Source organism: Manis pentadactyla, chromosome X (assembly GCF_030020395.1).
Source record: "Manis pentadactyla isolate mManPen7 chromosome X, mManPen7.hap1, whole genome shotgun sequence".
Classification (NCBI taxonomy): Eukaryota; Metazoa; Chordata; class Mammalia; order Pholidota; family Manidae; genus Manis; species Manis pentadactyla.
Genome location: NC_080038.1, coordinates 42,578,066 through 42,597,559, shown reverse-complemented (window position 1 = coordinate 42,597,559; position 19,494 = coordinate 42,578,066). Strand labels below are relative to the sequence as shown.

Here is a 19,494-nt window from a genome sequence, read left to right as displayed (position 1 = left end):
TGCACACACATTAACATAATAGGAATACAGTTAAATAACCAAAGCAGACCTATAATTACCAGCCATCTCCAGTGAAACCAAGAAAACCAGTTAGGCACCCTAGGCATTTGTGAAAATTTATCTATGATATGATGGATATTGTCCAACTGAACTTGAACAGTCTGAGAGAAATCAGACAAATTAAAACAACCCATTCCTGGGAACTGTTCACATCCCATATGTTCTTTTAACAGTAAATAGTCTGTAGTTGTAAGATTTTGGAACGCTACAACTTGCACTTCTCCTAATTCTTGGTTGAGTTCCAACAGTATAGATCCAGTCAAATTTGTTGTTTTACTCTATGCACAGGCCAGCTTAGATGTCTCCTTCTTCATTCCCATGGCAAGTCCAGGAACCAGTGGGATGAGTGCAGCTACAACTGTAGCAGCGCCTGGATCTTTGTTGAGGTTTTTTGATGATCATCTTCTGGTATGACTCTTCCAGAGAGTGCTGATGTTGGAAGTTCTTCTTCATATCATATCTTAGTTCATTTTCTGGGTAGCCAAATTAGGATTTGATCCTCTGTATAAACACAAACAGACCCTTTGCCCACACTTTGATATGCCCTTTATACCAATGCGTAGAACTCATTGGAGGTCACCATACAGGAACTGCTTTTTTTTTTTTAAGAGAAAGGAATATTATCAGAAAAATGTACCTCCATAGCTGATCATCTGACACCCTTTAAGTGATCAAAATTAAGGATATTTAAAGCATGCATTAATCATTGATTTACAGTTAGTTTTATCCTATCAGGGAGTAATCCCCCTTTTCTTTCTTTCTTTTTATTTTATCATTAATCTACAATTACATGATGAATATTATGTTTACTAGGCTCTCCCCTATACCAGGTCCCCCCTATAAACCCCTTTACAGTCACTGTCCATCAGCATAGCAAACTGTTGTAGAATCACTACTTGTCTTCTCTGTGTTGTACAGCCCTCCCCTTTCTCCCACCCCCCATTATGCATGCTAATCTTAATAGCCCCCTTCTTCTCCCCCCCTTATCCCTCCCTACCCACCCATCCTACCCGGTCCCTTTCCCTTTGGTACCTGTTAGTCCGTTCTTGGGTTCTATGATTCTGCTGCTGTTTTGTTCCTTCAGTTTTTCCTTTGTTCTTATACTCCACAGATGAGTGAAATCATTTGGTATTTCTCTTTCTCCGCTTGGCTTATTTCACTGAGCATAATATCCTCCAGCTCCATCCATGTTGCTGCAAATGGTAGGATTTGCCCTCTTCTTATGGCTGAGTAGTATTCCATTGTGTATATGTACCACATCTTCTTTATCCATTCATCTACCAACGGACATTTAGGTTGCTTCCAATTCTTGGCTATTGTAAATAGTGCTGCGATAAACATAGGGGTGCATCTGTCTTTCTCAAACTTGATTGCTGCGTTCTTAGGGTAAATTCCGAGGAGTGGAATTCCTGGGTCAAATGGTAAGTCTGTTTTGAGCATTTTGAGGAACCTCCATACCGCTTTCCACACTAGTTGAACTAATTTACATTCCCACCAGCAGTGTAGGAGGGTTCCCCTTTCTCCACAGCCTCGCCAACATTTGTTTTTGTTTGTCTTTTGGGTGGTAGCCATCCTTACTTGTGTGAGGTGATATCTCTTTGTGGTTTTAATTTGCATTTCTCTGATAATTAGCGATGTGGAGCATCTTTTCATGTGTCTGTTGGCCATCTGTATTTCTATTTTGGAGAACTCTCTGTTCAGTTCCTCTGCCCATTTTTTAATTGGATTATTTGTTTTTTGTTTGTTGAGGCATGTGAGCTCTTTATATATTTTGGACGTCAAGCCTTTATCGGATCTGTCATTTACAAATATATTCTCCCATAGTGTAGGGTTCCTTTTTATTCTATTGATGGTGTTTTTTGCTGTACAGAAGCTTTTCAACTTAATATAGTCCCACTTGTTCATTTTTGCTGTTGTTTTCCTTGCCCAGGGAGATATGTTCAAGAAGAGGTCACTCATGTTTATGTATAAGAGGTTTTTGCCTATGTTTTTTTCCAAGAGTTTAATGGTTTCATGACTTACATTCAGGTGTTTGATCCATTTTGAATTTACTTTTGTATTTGGGGTTAGACGATGGTCCAGTTTCATTCTCCTACATGTAGCTGTCCAGTTTTGCCAGTACCATCTATTGAAGAGACTGTCATTTCGCCATTGTATGTCCACGGCTCCTTTATCAAATATTAATTGACCATATATGTTTGGGTTAATGTCTGGAATCTCTAGTCTGTTCCACTGGTCTGTGGCTCTGTTCTTGTGCCAGTACCAAATTCTCTTGATTACTCTGGCTTTATAGTGGAGCTTGAAGTTGGGGAGTGAGATCCCCCCTACTTTATAGTTCTTTCTCAGGATTGCTTTGGCTATTCCGGGTCTTTGGTGTTTCCATATGAATTTTTGAATTATTTGTTCCAGTTCATTGAAGAATGTTGCTGGTAATTTGATAGGGATTGCATCAAATCTGTATATTGCTTTGAGCAGGATGGCCATTTTGATGATATTAATTCTTCCTAGCCAGGAGCATGGGATGAGTTTCCATCTGTTAGTGTCCCCTTTAATTTCTCTTAAGAGTGACTTGTAGTTTTCAGAGTATAGGTCTTTCACTTCTTTGGTTAGGTTTATTCCTAGGTATTTTATTCTTTTTGATGCAATTGTGAATGGAATTGTTTTCCTGATTTCTCTTTCTATTAGTTCATTGTTAGTGTATAGGAAAGCCACAGATTTCTGTGTGTTAATTTTGTATCCTGCCAATTTGCTGTATTCTGATATCAGTTCTAGTAGTTTTGGAGTGGAGTCTTCAGGTTTTTTTATGTACAATATCATGTCATCTGCAAATAGTGACAGTTTGACTTCTTCTTTACCAATCTGGATTCCTTGTATTTCTTTGTTTTGTCTGATTGCCGTGGCTAGGACCTCCAGTACTATGTTGAATAACAGTGGGGAGAGTGGGCATCCCTGTCTTTTTCCTGATCTCAGAGGAAAAGCTTTCAGCTTCTCGCTGTTCAGTATAATGTTGGCTGTGGGTTTATGATATGTGGCCTTTATTATGTTGAGGTACTTGCCCTCTATTCCCATTTTGCTGAGAGTTTTTATCATGAATGGATGTTGAATTTTGTCAAATGCTCTTTCAGCATCAATGGAGATGATCATGTGGTTTTTGTCCTTCTTTTTGTTGATGTGGTGGATGATGTTGATGAATTTTCGAATGTTGTACCATCCTTGCATCCCTGGGATGAATCCCACTTGGTCATGGTGTACGATCCTTTTGATGTATTTTTGAGTTCAGTTGGTAATATTTTGTTGAGTATTTTTGCATCTACGTTCATCAGGGATATTGGTCTGTAGTTTTCTTTTTTGGTGGGGTCTTTGCCTGGTTTTGGTATTAGGGTGATGTTGGCTTCATAGAATGAGTTTTGGAGTATTCCCTCCTCCTCTATTTTTTTTGGAAAACTTTAAGGAGAATGGGTATTATGTCTTCTCTGTATGTCTGATAAAATTCCGAGGTAAATCCATCTGGCCCAGGGGTTTTGTTCTGTGGTAGTTTTTTGATTGCCGCTTCAATTTTGTTGCTGGTAATTGGTCTGTTTAGATTTTCTGTTTCTTTCTGGATCAGTCTTGGAAGGTTGTATTTTTCTAGGAAGTTGTACATTTCTCCTAGGTTTCCCAGCTTGTTAGCTATAGGTTTTCTTAGTACTCTCTAATAATTCTTTGTATTTCTGTGGGGTCCGTCGTGATTTTTCCTTTCTCATTTCTGATTCTGTTGATTTGTGTTGACTCTCTTTTCCTCTTAATAAGTCTGGCTAGAGGCTTATCTATTTTGTTTATTTTCTCGAAGAACCAGCTCTTGGTTTCATTGATTTTTGCTATTGTTTTATTCTTCTCAATTTTATTTATTTCTTCTCTGATCTTTATTATGTCCCTCCTTCTGCTGACCTTAGGCCTCATCTGTTCTTCTTTTTCCAATTTCGATAATTGTGACATTAGACCATTCATTTGGGATTGCTCTTCCTTTTTTAAATATGCCTGGATTGCTATATACTTTCCTCTTAAGACTGCTTTTGCTGTATCCCACAGTAGTTGGGGCTTTATGTTGTTGTTGTCATTTGTTTCCATATATTGCTGGATCTCCATTTTGATTTGGTCATTGATCCATTGATTATTTAGGAGCGTGTTGTTAAGCCTCCATGTATTCGTGAGCGTTTTTGCTTTCTTTGTACAGTTTATTTCTACTTTTATGCCTTTGTGGTCTGAAAAGTTGGTTTGTAGGATTTCAATCTTTTGGAATTTACTGAGGCTCTTTTTGTGGCCTAGTATGTGGTCTATTCTGGAGAATGTTCCATGTGCACTTGAGAAGAATGTGTATCCTGTTGCTTTTGGATGTAGAGTTCTGTAGATGTTTATTAGGTCCATCTGTTCTAGTGTGTTGTCAGTGCCTCTGTGTCCTTACTTATTTTCTGTCTGGTGGATCTGTCCTTTGGAGTGAGTGGTGTGTTGAAGTCTCCCAGAATGAATGCATTGCATTCTATTTCCTCCTTTAGTTCTGTTAGTATTTGTTTCAGATATGTTGGTGCTCCTGTATTGGGTGCATATATATTTATAATGGTTATATCCTCTTGTTGGACTGAGCCCTTTATCATTATGTAATGTCCTTCTTTATCTTTTGTTACTTTCTTTATTTTGAAGTCTGTTTTGTCTAATACTAGTATTGCAACACCTGCTTTTTTCTCTCTGTTGTTTGCATGAAATATCTTTTTCCATCCCTTGACTTTAAGTCTGTGCATGTGTTTGAGTTTGAGGTGAGTCTCTTGTAAGCAGCCTATGGATGGATCTTGCTTTTTTATCCATTCTATTACTCTGTGTCTTTTGATTGGTGCTTTCAGTCCATTTACATTTAGGGTGATTATTGAAAGGTATGTACTTATTGCCATTGCAGGCTTTAGGTTTGTGGTTACCAAAGGTTCAGGGTTAGCTTCTTTACTATCTTACTGTCTAACTTAACTCGCTTGTTGAGCTATTATAAACACGGTCTGATGATTCTATCTAGAGCAGTCCCTGTAAGATGCCCTGTAGGGGTGGTTTGTGGGAGGCAAATTCCCTCAACTTTAGCTTGTCTGGGAATTGTTTAATCCCTCCTTCATATTTAAATGATAATCGTGCTGGATACAGTATTCTTGGTTCGAGCCCCTTCTGTTTCATTGCATTAAGTATATCATGCCATTCTCTTCTGACCTGTAGGGTTTCTGTTGGGAAGTCTGATGATAGCCTGATGGGTTTTCCTTTGTAGATGACCTTTTTTTTTCTCTCTGGCTGCCTTTAATACTTTGTCCTTGTCTTTGATCTTTGCCATTTTAATTATTATGTGTCTTGGTGTTGCCCTCCTTGGATCCCTTGTCATGGGAGTTCTGTGTACCTCTGTGGTCTGAGAGGCCATTTCCTCCCCTAGTTTGGGGAAGTTTTCAGCAATTATTTCTTCAAAGACACTTTCTATCCCCTTTTCTCTCTCTCTTCTTCTTCTGGTACCCCTATAATGTGGATATTGTTCCATTTCGATTGGTCACTCAGCACTCTTAGAATTCTTTTCATTCCTGGAGATCCTTTTATCTCTCTCTGCATCAGCTTCTCTGCGTTCCTATTCTCTGTTTTCTAGTCCATTAATGGTCTCTTGCATCTCGTCCATTCTGTTTTGAAGTCCTTCCAGAGCTTGTTTTATTTCTGTATTCTCCTTACTTAGTTCTTGCATATTTCTATGCAAGTCCATCAGCATGGTTATGACTTTTGTTTTGAATTCTTTTTCAGGAATACTGGTTAAATCTATCTCCCCAGTTTCCTTCTCAGGGGAAGATGTAGCAGATGCTGAAGCTGTCTGGGTTAGTCTTGTCTGGATCAAATTTTTTTGCCTTTTCATGTTGATAGGTGCTATTGACTGTCAGCTGGGAGAGCCAAACTTTCCACTTGCTACTGGCCTTTCTTTACTGGGACAACTGCGACCCCTAGTGGCTTGTGTTGGGCAATTGCGTGTAGACTGGGTCTTTGTGTCTTGCCCGGCCGGTATGGAGGAAGCTCCTTTGCTGAGGGCATGGCCAGACTCAGGCTGCTTCTCTGCTATGGCCGCGCCCCGGAGGGGTAATGGACAGGGGGCTGTTTGGCTGTTTACCTCCATGAGGAGTCTCAGAGATGTTGCCCTGGGGGTTAGTGCACCCGGGTTTCCCTGGAGTTTCCAGCTGCTGTACTGTGACCTGGGTTGTTTCCGTCCAGCTGTTGCATCCCTGTCCCTTTAAGAGTTTCAAAAAGCACTTGCTTTTCTTTGTCACAGGGGCATCAGCTTTGGTACCCACTCAGAGGTCTTGCTGCCATGTTTCCCTAGTTTCCAGCCGTCCACGTATGCACTGTGTCCGTGCTCTGGTGCGGATGGGTAGGGCTGGGTGTTTAGCAGTCCTGGGCTCCCTCTCCCTCCCCGCTCCAACTCCTCTCCTCCCACCGGGAGCTGGGGTGAGAGGCGCTCGGGTCCCACCGGGCCGGGGCTTGTATCTTACCCCTTTCACCAGGTGCTGGGCTCTCACACATGTGGATGTAGTCTGGCTGTTATCCTGTGTCTTCTGGTCTCTCTTTTAGGATTAGTTGTATTTGTTGTATTTTCAAAAATATATATGTTTTTGGGAGGAGATTCCCACTGTCCTACTCATGCAGCCATCTTGGCTCCGCCCCTATTGTATTGTTCTTTCAACTTCTTGGTGTATTAGGAAAATGTGATAGAAAAGTAAACTACAAAAAAATGATAATTCAGTATTACTTCAAATACTATTGATTTTGATATCACTAAGAAAAGTGAATTTCCACCAATTAATCTACGACATCTAATTGTAAGATGCATCTGGACTCAGAGATGTTAAAATGTGAAATAATATGCATCTTGCAATTGATGAAGTATGGTATATTTAAAGGCAAGACTTGTTAGTTTTAACTGTCTAAATGAGTAGTATAGATGACTACTTTAGAAGTTAATAAAAATTCAGAGTAAGCTATTTTGAAAAGACTAAAGTACTTCTTGAAAGCTAAATTCTGAATATAGGAAAATAAGACTGGGCTGTGTGGGTGACAGGACATGAGGAAGGATTTGGAGTTAATAAAATACATAGTTTTTTTGTAGAAATAGTGTAGAAAAGAACAGAAGGAGGTGTTAAAGAACTGAATGCAAGCTTGGATGGATGCAAAGGTGAATCCAGATTTGGCAAAGATCTTAAGATTTTTGTTTTTATAAAGTTAATTATTCTAGATCTTCCTCCCACTCACTGTGAATGTGGATTTAGGATTGTCTAAGATTTGAGTTCCCAAATAACACTGTTGCATTTCTACCTAGGTGGAAACAGTATAAGTCAGGTACATTTAAGAGTTAATATGTTAAGTGAATAGAAAGGGTAATAAGGCCCCCAAAGTTGATGGAAGTCAGAGATGACATAAAAGTAGAGGTAAGAAAAAATTATTTCACTCATTTGTGGAGTATAAAAACAAAGCAAAACTGAGGGAACAAAATAGCAGCAGACTCACAGACATAGAGAAGGAACTAGTGGTTACCAAGGGGAGGTGTTGGGGAGGGAGAAGGGGATTAAGGAGCACTATAATTCACAATCACAATATAGGCAGGTCAGAGGGAAGGCAGTACAACACAGAGAAGACAATGACTATAACATCTTACCATGTTGATAAACAGTGCCCACAGTGGAGGGGGTGAGGACTTGATAATATGGGTGAATGTTGAAACCACTGTGTTGTTTATGTGAAACCATCAAGATTGTATATTGATACTTTAATTTTAAAAAAAGGAGAGTTAAGAAAGACTGAGGTGTCAGGATAAGGTTTATTCTTGGCTTAAAAAAAAAGGCTGGCAGGTGGGAATTTACTAAAATAATAGGATTTGATGGTCAAGTTTCTTTCTCCAGAACTCTGATAAACTTCCATATGGCAGGGCATTTCTAAAGAAGGTCCATTCCATAATGTCAAAGTATAAAAATGGTTTATTGTACTTCTTTCTAGAAGAAGCCTACCAAGTTGATGAACAGACTGAGAGACAGCCCCAGGATGACCAAGATAAATGTTTGTTGATGCAAGTTGGATTCCCTGACAAGAAAACAATTGTCACCAAGAGTGGCCATGACTGTAATGAATTCGGAAACACATTTCATTTGAGTACAAACCTTATTGTTTCAATACAAACGCCCAATAAACATGAGTCATTTGGAAATAATATGGTAGATACCTTAGACTTATTTAATAGAAGCTCTGCAGGAAAGAAACATGATAATGGATGTGCAACATTATTCTTCCATACAGAGTATGAGAAAACAACTCCTGGGATGAAACCTCATGGATATAAAGAGTGTGTGAAGGTCCTCAGGCGAAAGAAAGGTATTAGTCTGCATCAGAGAATTAAAAATGGAGAGAAACCCTTTGAATGTACTGCATGTAGGAAAACCTTCAGCAAGAAGTCACACCTCATTGTACATTGGAGAACTCACACAGGAGAGAAACCTTTTGGATGTACTGAATGTGGAAAAGCCTTTAGCCAAAAATCTCAGCTCATTATACACCTGAGAACACATACAGGAGAGCGACCCTTTGAGTGTCCGGAATGTGGAAAAGCCTTCAGAGAAAAGTCAACTGTTATTATACATTACAGGACTCATACAGGAGAGAAACCTTATGAATGTAATGAATGTGGAAAAGCCTTCACTCAGAAGTCAAACCTCATTGTCCATCAGAAAACCCACACAGGAGAGAAAACTTATGAATGCACTAAATGTGGGGAATCTTTTATACAGAAGGTTGATCTAATTATACATCATAGTACTCATACAGGAAAGAAACCCCATGAATGTAATGAGTGTAAGAAGACTTTCAGTGATAAATCAACTCTCATTATACATCAAAGAACTCACACGGGAGAGAAGCCTCATAAATGTACCGAATGTGGGAAGTCTTTCAATGAGAAGTCAACCCTCGTTGTGCATCAGAGAACTCATACAGGAGAGAAACCCTATGAATGTGATGTTTGTGGGAAAACCTTCACCCAAAAGTCAAACCTTGGTGTACATCAGAGAACTCATTCAGGAGAGAAACCCTTTGAATGTAATGAATGTGAGAAAGCATTCTCTCAGAAATCCTATCTCATGCTACACCAGCGAGGTCATACAGGAGAGAAGCCCTATGAATGCAATGAATGTGAAAAAGCATTTTCCCAGAAATCATACCTCATTATACATCAAAGAACTCATACAGAAGAAAAACCCTATAAATGTAATGAATGTGGCAAAGCCTTTAGAGAAAAGTCAAAGCTCATTATACATCAGAGAATTCATACAGGAGAGAAACCCTATGAATGTCCTGTATGTTGGAAAGCTTTTAGCCAGAAGTCACAGCTTATAATACATCAGCGAACACACACAGGAGAGAAACCCTATGCATGCACTGAGTGTGGCAAAGCCTTCAGAGAAAAGTCAACATTCACTGTACACCAGAGAACTCATACTGGAGAGAAACCCTATAAGTGTGCAGAATGTGGGAAAGCATTTACCCAAAAATCAAACCTTATTGTACATCAGAGAACACATACAGGAAAGAAAGCCCATGGGAAAGGCCACACTCGAAAGTCAAAGCTCATTGCACATTAGAGAATAAATCAGTTGTGCCTGTTATGTTTACTGAAGGAGAGTTTTCTCAACATTTTAAAAGTATGTTCTGACTTCTGGCTTAAATATGGGGAATAAGCCAGCCTTTTTTCATCTGTCTTCACCCAAAAGCTACAGGGAGAAAAAGAAGCAGAAGTGGATCTGACAAAATTAGGAGATAGCTGAAACCCTGATGAGAGGGCTGCCAGAGGCAGAGGGAATGGGCATGGGTAGGTGGGAGGTAGGATGTTTCCTAGACCCATTTGTGGTGGTAGGAGAGATAGGCAGGGCCCTCAGTAAGGAATTGTTCATACAAACCATATTTGCAGAAAGTAGTCTGTACTCATGGGAGACTCAGTTGACAGGTGCTAGGGCAAGAGAAGGCAGTGTTCCTTGTGCAGAACCCTACAGCTGCCCCTATTTACTGACTCTGGAGAAGTCAAGTCTGAAAGATCTACCAAATGGAAAAAAAATCTCAGTTGTAAGAAAAACTGATCTGCCTAGAATGTGACCCTGGTTTCTTATCCCACATGAACCTCCAGCAAAACTCTTATTTGAAGAGGAATGATTCCAAAGTGATCAAAAGCACATGTGCACATGGCTTTTGAGCCACCAATTTCACATCTAGGAATATATGTATTCATGCATGCACAAGCTGATGAATGTACAGAGGTAGTCATTGATGCACTGTTTGTGAAAACAAAAGGTTGGAAGCTGTCCAAGTGACACCACAAAGGGCCTGGTTTCTCAAATCCTGGTATGTTCATACAGCAAACCCCTAGGTAGACAAACAAGAGTAAATATATAAAGAGAACTTGGACACCATTTGTTTAGTGATGTGGGATGATCTCCAACATATATTATTAGGTGAAAACTGCAAGGTGCAGGACAGTGCATATAATATGCTACCCATTTGAATATAAAAAGAACAAATGGTTAGTATGTAATTGAGTATATTTGCATAGACTATCTCTGGAAAAATACACAAGAAACTGGGAACCCTGATTACCTCTGGGAAAGGGAAGTGGAGGGATGGAATTGGGAGGGGGACAACTGTGTATCTTTTCATAACTTTCGAAAATTACACTGTGTGGGTGTACTACCTTTTCAATAGATAAATAAAACTTTTTAAAAGGCATATTTTCTATTACTGCTATAATGAAGTCAGATTTTAGATACAGGACTTTATAACATTTAACAGATATGTGGAGTTCAGCTTCTTTTTAAAAGTGAATGAATTGAATAATCAGAACAACAGATACCCAATCAGTTCCAAAGGCACACAGACATTACTTTCCTGAAGGTGCCAAATAAAGTGATTCTTGGGTCAGCTGGGACCATGTTATGTGAACCTCAAATAACAGACTGGGACACATTTCTCATTTAGTGTGCACAGTGTCATCTCTGAAAATATCCTATACTAAAACCCACCAGTGTCTTTCCATATCTTAACAAAATGATTCAAATTACTTCTTTCACATGTATGTATATTCTTTTTGCAAGAGATTTAAAGCATGAATCCACAGAGAAGTTGAGTAACCCTTCCTCCCTGCCAGGTCACACTGCTGGTGACATTTTCCAGGGTTAAAGAGCAATTGAGAGAAGTGGTCTGAACAGACACAGCCAAAGACCATGTAATAGCACATCTGTTCCAGAACAAAATGTTCCACTGTGTGAATGACAGTATTTGTATTCCTCATGCTTCTGTGGTTTTTCACTGGGACTATCTCTGTAGTGAAACTGGGCAACACAAGCTATGTAAAACCTGAGCATTGTCAGTGTTTGGGTTTAACAAAACAGGTGGGCTACTCAGACCTGAGACCCTGCCTGTGTCCTCGCAGGCCTTGTTTTTTCCCTAAATCATCCTGCAAGAAAATGAGTGTGGGTTCAGTTTTTTATGAACTGTGTAAGCCAGACACATCACATTTAGTGCCTTTGCAGGGAGAAGAAAGCTTGGGGAAGAAATGTGGGGCTATCTTCCTTGCTTCTGTTGCAGTCTGCTGAGAAGATGCAAATAGAGTGAAGGAGGACATTTATTTCCTAAAACAGGTAATGTTCATACACGCTGTTCTGTCTGTCCGTACTCCCCTCACCCCCCACATCCTTTTCCCTTCCTCCTCATGGTCTCCTATTCCTTGACTCCCACACTCCCTCCATCTCTTCCATCATACCTTCCCTATTCCTCCCTCCCCCTCTCCCCTTCTCCTTCTCTGTGACTCCCCCTCTCCTTCCCCTTTGTTCTCCCTCTCCTTCCATCTCTATCTCCCCTTTCCCCCCTTCCCCATCTCCACCACCTCTCCCTACACCTCCCTCTCCCCTTCTCCATCTCCCTCACTCTTTCCATCTCTTCTTCCCTCTTGTTCCCTCCCTCCATCTCTCCCCAATTCCTTTTATCTCTCCTCCTCCTCTTCCTCTCCCTCCCTCCCCCTTCTTCCTCTACCTCCTTCCCTCACTAGCCTCATTAGTTAGGAAGATCAGAGTTAGATTTGAACAAGTGACCCAGTAAGACTGAAAGTGCCCAGGGACAAAGACATCCTGCCTGCATCAGCTATAGTTCACCAATTAGCCCTCTGCATAAGTTTTATCTCTGTTCAATGGAACAACAATCAGTGTTACCAATTGGTGGCTGATTTAAGTAATACGTAGCTCCTGGTTCAGGTGGTAGGATACCTAATGACTTGGTCTTTGCATTCCTTTCTACTTTAACACTTTTGTTCCATCATATATTTCATTTATTGTACTTACCTTTAGTATATCCTACAAGCTAATAACTTGCTTGCTAATTATATTTAACACATCTGATAATCCTGCCTGTGTCTCAAAAGCTGCTTACTTATTATCTATACTTCACGCATCTCATGAGTTTTGCTTGTATCTCAAGCTCCTAGCTTACTATCTATGCTTAACACTTCTTAAGTGTTTCTATCACATTTGTTCTCATGTCCTCTAGAGAACAAGCAGTAGAGAAAATCAAAGGAAGTTCTTTGAAAAGATTAATGAAAGAAACCCTAGACTGATCAAGGGAAAAAAAGAAAACATGAATCATAGTGGACTTCACTAGAGTTAATGAGGGAATTATGAAACAACTTTATGCCAATAAGGTTGACAATTTAATCAACATAATGGAGAAAAATAACAATCTCTATAGATGTAGAAAAAGGGAACTCAAAAAATTCAACATCCATTCATATAAATTCCTAGCAACTAGGAATGGGAGAGTTTCCTTAGTCTGATAAAGGGTGTGTGAAAAAAATAGCAAAACTTATTGGTCACGTGGTAAAAAACTTTCCTCTTGAGATTAGGAATGAAACAAGGATGCCTGCTATGCCTGCTTATACTCAACACTGTACTGGAGGCCCTAGGGAAATAAAGCGAGGGAAAAAAAAGGAGTAATGACTAGGAAGGAATAAATAAAACTGTCAATCTCTGCAGATGACATGTACACAGAAAATCCAAAAGGATTTATAGATAAATTGTTAGACTTAATAATAACTAAATTTAGCAAGGTTGCTAAAGAAAAGCTCAAATGTAGAAATTGTTTTTCTTTGTACCAGCAGCAAACAACCAGAAAACAAAGACACGATAGCTTCAACTTTGGGGAATAAAGAAACTGATGGGGACATATAAAGGAGGTCCTTGAAAAATGGAGTTCAAATGTGGGTGAGGTGGAATCCCACTGTAAAACAGAGAAATACACCTTGAGGCTTCTCACAAGGATTAGAGAAGTGGAAGAAACAAAAGCTACGATGTTAAGTACAGATCTGTGTATGTGAATGCATAAGGAATTGATGATGGCTGGAGGGAGGGAAAGTGAAAAGGCCAGGGAAAGGGAGAATGACCTAGAAGGGCTCATTCCCTTCTCTGAAGGAAGCAGAGATCAGAACCTGGGGACAAGGAAAGTTCTTTCTCAAAGCTAAGAAAATGTGGGAGATGTGGAGAGGTCATTTAATCAGAGGAGTTGTATGTTCTGTACATCCTTGTGCTATAACCAATGACATATTGATAGCACGTAAAAGGAACCTCCCTATCTCCAGCTGGAATCTTCTATCCACTATTCTTGATCTTTCCAGTCCTCACTCACCTTTGCAACTTTACATTCTTCTTTCTGCCATCCAAGATTCTTCTTTATCAAACATAACAATCTGGTTTGGTATTGACATCCTATAAGAAGATGACTCAGGATTTAAGACACCTGGTTGGGCTTGGGGGCCTCTGAAGACTGAGGAAGAGGCAGCTTCTGGAATTACATAATGGAGCTGCCTAATTATATCTTGATGAAGTTGTCCATTTCTCTTGGGAGGTGAGAGAACAAACACCTCCAGGATCCAAAAGGGATGAGGAATCTTTTGCCCCTGAACATTTTCAGTACTTCAGAGGTAAGAAGTGCTTATATATCTTTTCCTTCACCCAGACGTGATGTTGGTTTGCAACCTCCACCCCCACCCCCATACATGGAGTACAGGGAGAAATTGAAGAAAGAGGAAGGTCAGTCCAGATTGGTAGGTGGCAGGTTTAATAAGCAAAGAAACTTACAAGGCTTGTCTTGGGTGCTGCAAGATGAATACATCTGCCCTCCAGATTCTTAAAAGTGTATACAGAGGCCTTAACTGAGTTCAGTCATGTATACAACCCAGATTGTCTCAACACCACATTGCTGTCTCAGGGCTGCATCCTTGAAAGTGGCTCTGGCTATGTAAATGGTGGGCAAAAGGTACATTCCCAGGACAGGGGATGAGGTGAGGAGCCTCCCATTGCCTGCATGTAGCTCATGGGTCAGTTAGCAGTCACATCCTCTTGATGACCTCCAACACTCCACCCCTTGTGATCAACTCTTACAGTCTTGCACACTCCCTTCTTCTGCAATAAGCTTTGAGCGGTCAGCACGGAGCTGGCTCCTTTGGAGGCTCTCACTGGAGGCAGATGCCACAGCAACGACACAGGTACATGCAGGAAAAAACAGGTTAAGATGATTCCCAAAATAAATAAATAGCATTTCTTTCCCCCACCGAGAGTCCTATGATTCAAACCACTGATTTGTTAATTCCTGTATGCTGGGGATCAGATCACTCAGGGTATTCATGTGTGTCCTCATGTAATTTAATACAGATGATGCTTTAGCAAAGTTACCAGGTATGAATACAACATTTTTTGGATAATGGCACAGGTGCCTCCTTGAAAGGCAGTGATAATGTCCAAGGCCATCCTATTTTGGAGGACAGATTTTCTAATTAGAGACATTTCAGTGTTCAGTAAGGACAGGCTTTGTTGCTATCATTCAAGCCTTGCTGGGTGAAATCAGTAAGGGCTCAGTGTGTGTCATAAAGTCCTCCAGCCCAATGGAGGGAAGAAAGCAGCCAAATGATCCTACCAGTGGAAAACAGAACATACCCAGCTGGCCTTAAGGAGAGGGAGGTTAGCAGTTTTAGGAACTTGACCTGGTTGTATATACCATACATGTTGGTTAGGGAAGGCAGCACTGTCACGGGAAGGAGATGGACTAGAGTGGGGTATGCCAGACAGGGACCCCCTACCTTCTTTCAATTGTATGTGTTCCATTCTAAGTATAGTGCATTTCAACAGGTCCAGCTTGCAGCAGGACAATGTAATCCCACTGGAGACTGGGATACGTATCCCAGGAGTACAAAATAACACCCATCCCAGTGGGATGTCCTATTGCAAATTCTAGTAGGTAACACCTTTCCAAGTTGCAGTAGAGAGGTGTTGCCCCAACTATCATTGTGGATCAACATGCTATGCCACTGAGAACACCAAGCCCCATCTCTAATCCTGTAATGGTGGCAGCTATGCATGGTGATGGGAAAGCTTAGGTTAGGCTAGATGCAGTGTCCACATAAACCAGGACATATTTAGAACCCTCATGTACAGGGTTCAAGTTGTCAGTCCCACACTGGGAACTCTGGTGGATGGCCCCAGACTCCTTTGGCAGCTGCTTTGGGCATTGTTTAGAATACTCAGGACATGCTCTGATAGCATCAACTAAGTCACTGTATTTCAAGGGCAATCTGGCATCCTTGGCAATATGCCATCCCACCTGGGTGCAAAGGTGTCTGCTCTTTCTATACACAAAATATGCTGTATCTACTGAAGGGTCAGCTGCTAGGGCTCATACCTACTTCATCAGCTTCCTGATTACCAAGGTTTGTCAGAAACTTATGAGCCAAGACGTGGAAGACAGTAAGGATTGCTTCAGGTTTTTGCAGGTGAACCCAAATGTCTTTCCATTATCATAATCCTTTAAGGGCTTTTCATGATCATCCACCCCTCACTTCGCATTATCCAAGCCAGTGGGTTAATCTCTTTAGAACTGTCTGCCCAACTGTCAGTGCAAAGGGTTAACACCCAAGGTTCATGAGGAATCACCAGTTAAACTGCTCCGAGTTCAGCCCACTGGCTGCTGTAGTTCATTCTTGTTTCCAGGCACCTGTATACCAGGCATTTGGGAATTTCCCCAACTCCCACTCTACAGAGCATGTGGCTGCCACAGAAATAGGGGTGGAGGCACCTAGAGGATCTACTTACTTTACAGGGCCTAGTAGCACCCACATTTTGAGAGACTGTGGGCTGATAGGGTGCTCCTCTGCTATAAATAGGCATGCCATCTAGTCAAATGGGGGTTTAAGCCATGGAAAATGGAACATATTCTCAATCCACCCCTTGATAGGAAGGGAAGGTCTTGCCATAATATGATGTTCCTTTGTGAGAGGTTCTACCTGGAAGAAAGCCATGAACAGTGCTAGGAGCTGTTGCTCTATGAGGGGGTATCATATTTCTGCCCCTTCTAGAGCTGGGTCCAAAATCCTAGAGGTACTTTCTCCTTCTATTGTCTCCACCACAGTGCCCTATACCTATACCTTCTAGAATCACAGACACATGTAACTCAAACAGTAGCCCCACATGGGATATGCTCCCAGCTTTAATCTGCTTTACTAATATTTTCAAAGGGGGCTTGCTGATCTGATTCTGAACATGCCTTTCCTTTACAAAGTGGTATAAGGGAATGGAAGCACCATGCCAAATGGTGAATAAAAGTCCTCCAAACTCCAAAATACCTTCAAAGGCATGCACTCTTTCACATTCTTAGGGTTTGGATAACCTTGTGTCTTATAAATCATAGCTTTTGGGACAATGCAAATCTTACTTGACCAAATGACTTCTAAAAACTTCATAGCAGTGCCCAGGCTTTGAATTTTCTGTGGCTGCACTGCCCATCCTCTCTCCCTACAGATGTTCCAGCAAAGTCTATAGAGTGTCTTGCAGCAGAGGCAAATCTTCAGTTATTAACATATCATCAATGTAACGGGCCCGTTTTACTGATGTAGGGAAGGAGAACAGGGACAGGTTTTGGGCTACCATCCCATGACATATGGTGGGGCTGTGCAGGTGGCTTTGGGGAAGAAAGGGAAGGGTCCATTACTGCCCCTTCTATGTGAAGAAACATTGATCTTAGTTATCAGAAATCTGTACTTGTCAGTCTTTCCAATGATTTTCCTTGAAGATGAAGCACTTTTGCAGAAACATTTTTGCAAAAGTATCAGAGTAAAACAGGAAATGTAAATGACAAAAGATTTAAAAATGGCCATAGTTACATGGATGGAGCTAGAGGGTATTATGCTCAGTGAAATAAACCAGGCAGAGAAAGACAAGTACCAAGTGATTTCACTCATTTGTGGAGTATAACAACAAAGCAAAGCTGAAGGAACAAAACAACAGCAGACTCACAGACTCCAAGAAGGGACTAGCAGTTACCAAAAGGTTGGGGTTGGGGAGGATGGGTGGGGAGGGAGGAAGAAGGGGATTAAGGGGCATTATAATTAGCACACAGAATATAGGTAGGTCACAGGGAAGGCAGTATAGCACGGAGAAGACAAGTAATGACTCTATAGCATCTTACTACACTGATGGACAGTGACTGCAATGGGGTGCGGGGAGCACTTGATAAAATGGGTGAATGTTGAAAGCACAATGTTGCTCATGTGAAACCTTCATAAGGCTGTATAACATAAGAACAGATGCATAGACCAATGGAACAGACTAGAGAACCCTAATATAAACCCAAGCATATATGGTCAATTAATATACAATAAAGGAGCCATGGATATACAATGGGGAAATGACAGCCTCTTCAACAACTGGTGTTGGCAAAACTGGACAGCTACATGCAAGAGAATGAAACTGGATTATTGTCTAACCCCATACACAAAAGTAAACTCAAAATGGATCAAAGACCTCAACGTAAGTCATGAAATCATAAAACTCTTAGAAGAAAACATAAGCAAAAATCTATTGAATATAAACATGAGCAACTTTTTCCTGAATGCATCTCCTTGGGCAAAGTAAACAAAATAAAAAATGAACAGATGGGATGACATCATGCTAAAAAGCTTCTGTATAGCAAAGGAAACCATCAGCAGAACAAGAAGGCACCCTACAGTATGGGAGAATATATTCATAAATGACATATCCAACAAGGGGTTAACATCCAAAATATATAAAGAACTCACATGCCTCAACACCCAAAAAGCACATAACCCTATTAAAAAATGGGCGGAGGATATGAACAGACACTTCTCCAAAGAAGAAATTCAGATGGCCCACAAGCATATGAAAAGATGCTCCACATCACTAATTATCAGGAAATGCAAATTAAAACCACAATGAGATATCACCTCACACTAGTTAGGATGGCCAACATAGAAAAGATTAGGAACAACAAATGCTGGTGAGGATGCGGAGAAAGGGAAACCCTCCTACACTGCTGGTGGGAATGTAAACTAGTTCAACCATTGTGGAAAGCAGTATGGAGGTTCCTCAAAAAACTAAAAATAGAAATACCATTTGACCCGGGAATTCCACTCCTAGGAATTTATGCAAAGAAAACAACTTCTCAGATTCAAAAAGACATATGCACCCCTATGTTTATTGCAGCACTATTTACAATAGCCAAGACATGGAAGCAACCTAAGTGTCCATCAGTAGATGAATGGATAAAGAAGATGTTGTACATATACACAGTGGAATATTATTCAGCCATAAGAAGAAAACAAATCCTACCATTTGCAACAACAATGGCTGGAGCTAGAGGGTATTATGCTCAGTGAAATAAGCCAGGCAGAGAAAGACTACCAAATGATTTCTCATCTGTTCTTAAGCTCATCTGTGGAGCTTAAGAACAAAGCAAAAACTGAAGGAACAAAACAGCAGCAGGCTCACAGAACCCAAGAACAGACTAACAGTTACCAAAGAGAAAGGGACTGGGAAAGGTGGGTGGGAAGGGAGGGAGAAGAGGAATATGGAGCACTACGATTAGCACACATAATGTAGCAGGGGGGTCATGGGGAAGGCAGCATAACACAGAGAAGACAAGTAGTGATTCTATAGCATCTTACTATGCTGATGGACAGTGACTGTAATGGGGTATGTGGTGGGGACTTGATAATGAGGGGAATCTAGTAACCACAATGTTGCTCATGTGATTTTATATTAATGATAACAAAATTTAAAGAAAAGATTGTATAACAATGATACCTTAATTAAAAAAAATAAAAAATGGCCATATTTAAAGATCTGATGAGAATTCATTATAATGCAATTAACCAGGAAATTTGGTTATTTCTGTGACATCCTTTCTAAAATAATAACTAGAATTATGATGTAACATTATACCAGGGTACATAAATTTTTTAGGAATTTCATACAATTTGTGGAATACTTATATTAATAACATATTTACACAAATAAAACCTAAAGAAAAGTTAGC

The 19,494-nt window shown here is 40.4% G+C and overlaps 1 protein-coding gene across 7 annotated transcripts in view; it reads left to right on the top strand.

The window, feature by feature from the left end:
* LOC118918340 (zinc finger protein 182) overlaps positions 1 to 10,820 on the top strand; it is a 41,734-nt gene extending 30,914 nt beyond the window's left edge. For 5 of the 7 annotated variants that reach the window (XM_057495275.1, XM_057495277.1, XM_057495276.1 and 2 more), the window contains one exon: positions 8,086 to 10,820. In XM_057495275.1, the coding sequence (XP_057351258.1) occupies positions 8,086 to 9,719 (1,634 nt within the window). In that variant the 3' untranslated portion in view covers positions 9,720 to 10,820. The remainder of the gene's footprint in view (positions 1 to 8,085) is intronic. The other 2 variants (XM_036897066.2, XM_036897065.2) reach the window with 1 other exon arrangement.
* The last annotated feature ends 8,674 nt before the right edge of the window (positions 10,821 to 19,494 follow it).